The following is a 5,249-nucleotide window of genomic DNA, read 5'->3' on the forward strand; positions in this document are numbered from 1 at the left end:
TCTTTTTAAGGTTAATACTGGAATAAAGATTCTCTGAATTTATTTCTCTACTTTGTTTAGTATAACTCATTCTTTAAAAGTAGATTTTACAACAGTCCCAGGTGACAGCCTCCAGTGGGCCCCTCTTGCATGGGGCATGTTCACAGTGCTGGTGTGTTGGGGAGCCCACGGCTGCAGCGAGGTCTGTGTCAGTGTTGCAGTGTTGTTGCTGCTCCTGCTCTGCTCATATGAAACCAAAGCAATGCAAACTGCAGACATCAGACAGAGGAGGACTTTTCTCATGAATATACAAGTAACTTCAGTCATTCATTTGGAGCAAGTGAGAATAATATTTCTACCATATTTATGCAAATTTACCTTTTGGCACTGGTTACCATGACAGAGTATCTACAATTTGTCTCGCAAGAATGAATGATAGAGTGATGGAACAAAATAGTAATATTCCCCTATGAATGTTTAATACCCAATGGGAGAAAAAAGGCAGCATATAAAAGTCTGTGTGTGTCATGTATAGCTGTATTTTTCGAAGGTTTCTATGTCTTTGTTGAAAAATGATGTTTCATACCAGTTCCTCTTTCTAGAAATCATAAAAAGTTTTCTTTTGATTTAACTAACCTACCTTTGGGCATAGTCTCAGGCTTTGAACTGAAGGATCCCTTTTTACAAATGTAGCCTAGTCTCTGGTTACATGCTTGGTTTTCCCATTTAGCATTCTTCCTGGGATTCAACAGCCCACAGATTTTCCCAGGGAGCAGGAAAGGACTTCCTTTAAGTAAGAGAGAAAACAAAATCTCACAACAAGAAGTTAATAAAAAATATTAACAGAAACATCATATTACTAGTGGAAAAATCTGCTTTTTATGATTCCTTGAATCACTAATAGGAAAAAGCTCTTCCCTACAGGATAACTGCCTTGAAGTTTACAGAATGCTACCTTTAGTCAATACACTGGCAGTGAAATAATGACCCTCCACTGACTTTATTATCAGGATACTATTGGGAAATGTCTAATTCTTTTCCTGATACTCTGGTTATTACAGGAAGAACTGCTGAAGCTGGACTTTTATCTTGTGTCAAAAACTTCCAAACTTCAGAATATTGAGTTTTAAGTTATATTATCCTTCCAGTATATTTCAAGAGTTTCACAGTTCTGCTTTCTGATGAAATAGCTTTTTTATTTTCTGTTGCAGCATGCACAAACCTCTGTAAGCAGCAGAGGAAATTTCCTGATACAGATTTTGAAAACCATAGAGGAGAGTTTAATTTTCCTTTGACACCCTGTAACTTTTCCAAATCAGGAGACAGCTTGGAATACTCATGGCACAAAGCAACCACAGAACCAAAAATAAACTCCAAGAAGCAAGGAGAAGAGCTCTCCCTGTGTGAGGAACATTACAAAACCACCCCATTTCCCTTCCTGGAGTGGCCCAGTGCAATTTCACATGAACTGTTGAGGAATTACAAACTGACTCCCTAAGCTTCTCCATAGTGTTTAGAATTTTTCCAAACAACATAGTGCCATTGTTTGCTGAATATTTTGCTACCTTTGGAAGATTTGACTTGTATTCACACTCGTAGAGAGCATGTTAAGGAAAATTCTGATCTTTGATGTGTAGGGTTATGTATCACTCCAAATGACACTCTGTTACATAAACAAGCTCTCTGTTTAGATAAGGAAATAGAATATGCTATAACTGATATCCACTGTGAACTATGTAATTTCAAAGTGTTAGTCTTAAAATGGGGATCTAGATCTTGAGCAACTGTAAATCAGATTGGGCTTTCCTGAAATAAAGTTAGCTAGTGAAGTTTTTATTAGTTGGTGTCTTATCAGAATTAATTCAAAGATTACAAAACAGATACATCTCTTACCTGGAGCCCAGTTTAAATATCTGAAAGGGCTTCCCCCAGCCCATTGCCATCCACTGTTGAAATCCAAAGCATTCAATCCAATCCAGAAGGGAAAACCAAACTCTTTAGTTAGCTCTAAATTAGAAAAAAAAAAAAAAAAAAAAAAAAAATCCCTCAGTTGTATCTCCCTCTTCTTATTCATAGTAAGATCATCCAAAAGAAATTAAGTGAAAAGAAATTTGTATTTCTTAGTTTAAACCCCCCCCCCCCCCCCAAAACAAGTACTTGCTGCGTTACTGAGATGCACTGATAGCAAAAATAAGATTTGTAAATGATTTACCAGAGTTAGTAGGGCAAATTAACATCTTATTTCACTATTTAAATAAAATTTTATTTTTCTCACTTGTTTTCATTAGAACATAAGACATGTAAAAAAGCTCTGATTTTCATAAGGGAATTTTGCTAAAGGTTTTCTGTGACAGATTTCATTGAGTAAAATAAAAAAAATCATATGTCAGTAAGTTTTTTCCAGCTTTTTTTTCTTATGGGTGTTTTTTCAAAGCCTCCTTTACACTCTCTATAACCAAACAGATGCCATGATACCTGTATCTGAAGTTCACTGGAGTTATTTTGACTTTATGTGTGCAAACATAACTATATTAGGACCAATCTAACCAATTGCCATATGTTCCCCTGAAAATATTAATAATCCTTTAAACACAGTGGAGAAATGTAAATTAGAGGACCAACCCATAGCCCTGGTCTGGAATGAGTGCCCTTGCACAAAGGTGAGCAGAGGAAACCCTTCCCCTGGACAGAATGTAGCGCTCCCATCTGGAGCACAGTGCTGGCATGGGGACACTTCCCTCCCAAAGAGGTTTGTGACCAATGCTTCATAAAAAACCCCCAGGCAGTGGAAGGGCAGCTCAGACCATCCCCTTTTGGTGGGGAACCAACCACCCAAACCACCCCTGCCACCCTGCCCTCTTCCTTCGCTGAGGCAGACAGGGCAGCCAACTTCATCTCATTGTTCTCTATCCTTTTACCTCCTATATATGCTTGTTCCCGAGTCCCTGTAATGCTTAGCAGTTCTGCATTTTGCTGCTGACAGCTTTTCCTTGCTTGGTGCCATGTTAGAGCTGATTCTGAGTTTATCTGATAGTGAATGCTGGTTGAAACATCTTCTGTCCAAAATCTTTCTGTGTCATCTGGAAGAAGTGACAAAGAGCAGTATTCTAGTGGACTCACATATACCAATTAAAAGAAAATAAAGTGTTTAATAATGCAAAATCTCTAAAGATATGCACAATGCATCAGGAAAAAAAAAAAAGTGAAATAACTCTAGGCATCATATTAGAAAAATGTATATTTTTTTTAAATTAGAAATGCTATTTTAAATTTCTAACTTCTTAGAAAAGAGTGAATTGTTTCCCAATATTTGCCTTTGAATTTTCTCGTATTGAAAATGCAATTCTGGGTAAACCAAACATATCTGTTGATTGAAATAAAGAGATTTCAGAGTGAAGTTACAGGAGAAAAGCAAGTATGTAGGTGAACTATGACCCTGGATGCTCTTCATACTGATGGGTAGGAACTACCTCTTAGCTCACCTTCAAGAGAAGCAGTTTTTCCAAAAATGACAGAACATGGCCTTTGACAGCTTGAGAAACAATACAAGAAGTCTGTGCAGCAGCAGTGTACAGCTCAGCTGCTGTCTTTGCAGAGCAACTCACAATGCTTGGGGAAACTGCTGTGCTATTGGGAAGGCCACTGGTGAGAACAATACTTGTGTCTTGAACTGGAAGGATCCAAATATAAGTTCAGTGCCAGAGACAGAACAAATTTGGGAGGGGAGGATAATTCTCACAGCAGCATTTTTGTGTAGGCTGGCAATAGGAAACTAGAACAAGGTAGAAAATTCAAGGGGAAAAAACTAGAAAATAGCAGTTCAAGTGAGAATTGACTTACTTATAAGGAATGTCTGAGGAATAGGAATTTTTGAAAGGAAGATGAATGTCTAAAAAATAAGATAGATACATAAATCCTTGCTGTTCATGCCATGCACTTAAGTCCTATAAGAAACCCTCTTCACCCCTCTGGTTCACAAAGAGAAACAGTCACCTCCAGCATTACAGGCAGAACCTTTCTGGGCTGAACCACTCTTTGGTGGCACCTCTTGCTCTCCATTCTCTACAGAGGGAGCTCTTGGCCATTGGGACTAGTGTCCAGCCAGGTGACTTTTCATTTGGGCTACCCTAACAAGGTCAGGCAGGCAGGCGTGCAGCTGGTAGCTCATAAAAAACCTGGTAGCTCAAGAGATGGTTTTCTCAACAGCATTTCATGACAAGTTAATAAATAAAAGGCAAGACTTACCTATTAGTGGGCAAAATCCATAGAGTTCATCAGCATCAAAATCTGCAGTTGTTGCACACCAGAGGAGCCCATCTGACCTGCCAGCATCTGTGCACTCATTGTACTGCTTCTCTTTGTATTTGAAAGGGAATACACAAGGTTGTCCATTGGCATTTCCTCTTAATGTAAAAGTAACTAGGGGGGAAAAAGTGTTAAGAGGACATTAAGATAATAAGAAGATCATATATCTAACTTTCTATTAATGGATCTATCTATTATATATTTGGCTATCTAAATGAGAAGTTATGCAATCTTTTAAAATTTATTTTAATTCTAATTTCCTCCCTAGTGTAGCTACAGATTTTAAATAAAAATGTTTTAATAAAATGAGAAGTTTAAATCCTGTGATTAGAATTTGGTATATATCCAGTGTAGGCAAGTCAAATTCTGTGATGAAAAGTTGGTGATACATTGTAGCTCCTGAAGAGAGAAAAACTACAAGAACTGAAAAAAAACAGTGAATTCACTGCATTTTTGTTTTCTGCACAGCTCAATAAGTTTGCTTTATTTGCTTGATTACTCTATCTATAACCAATCTTTTATCCCATCTATTCCTCAACTGTTGAAAGAAAAAGGGTGGCTGACCAGAGAAAATACAGACCAGATTGTCATGAGCATATTTACACAGTGAAAATTTTAGGTTTCAGCAGCACATTTCTCCACTTGGAGAAGTCTTTCAGATTAATCCTAAACTCAGAGTCTTTAAGGAAAGCAGTGCTTCATATTTTTAAACTATTACATTATGATGGGAATGTTCTTTTATCCTGAAATTTCTGACATAGACTCAGTCTCACATTCATGCAAAGTCGTTTCTCCACTCAGTTCTCCACACGTTACTGCTTTACCGTTTCCCTCTGTAACTATACCCAATGAATGAAAAACATCTTCAGAGTAGAACTGTTCTTCTAATTTGGTGAGGCTGGAGGGGAGGAGCCGGTTCATCCTTCTCATGCCTCATGTCACAGGGCAGCAGAAAGAGAAACTCA

The 5,249-nt window shown here is 37.8% G+C and overlaps 1 protein-coding gene across 1 annotated transcript in view; it reads right to left on the bottom strand.

Annotated features, from left to right (window-relative positions):
* LOC131575193 (macrophage mannose receptor 1-like) overlaps positions 1–5,249 on the bottom strand; it is a 33,432-nt gene that overhangs the window by 27,636 nt on the left and 547 nt on the right. Inside the window, exons 2-5 of the mRNA XM_058830293.1 lie at positions 4,225–4,398; positions 2,898–3,059; positions 1,873–1,986; positions 620–766 (exon numbers count right to left, since the gene is read on the bottom strand). Of these exons, the coding sequence (XP_058686276.1) occupies positions 620–766; positions 1,873–1,986; positions 2,898–3,059; positions 4,225–4,398 (597 nt within the window). The remainder of the gene's footprint in view (positions 1–619; positions 767–1,872; positions 1,987–2,897; positions 3,060–4,224; positions 4,399–5,249) is intronic.

Source organism: Poecile atricapillus, chromosome 2, assembly GCF_030490865.1.
Source record: "Poecile atricapillus isolate bPoeAtr1 chromosome 2, bPoeAtr1.hap1, whole genome shotgun sequence".
Lineage (NCBI taxonomy): Eukaryota > Metazoa > Chordata > Aves > Passeriformes > Paridae > Poecile > Poecile atricapillus.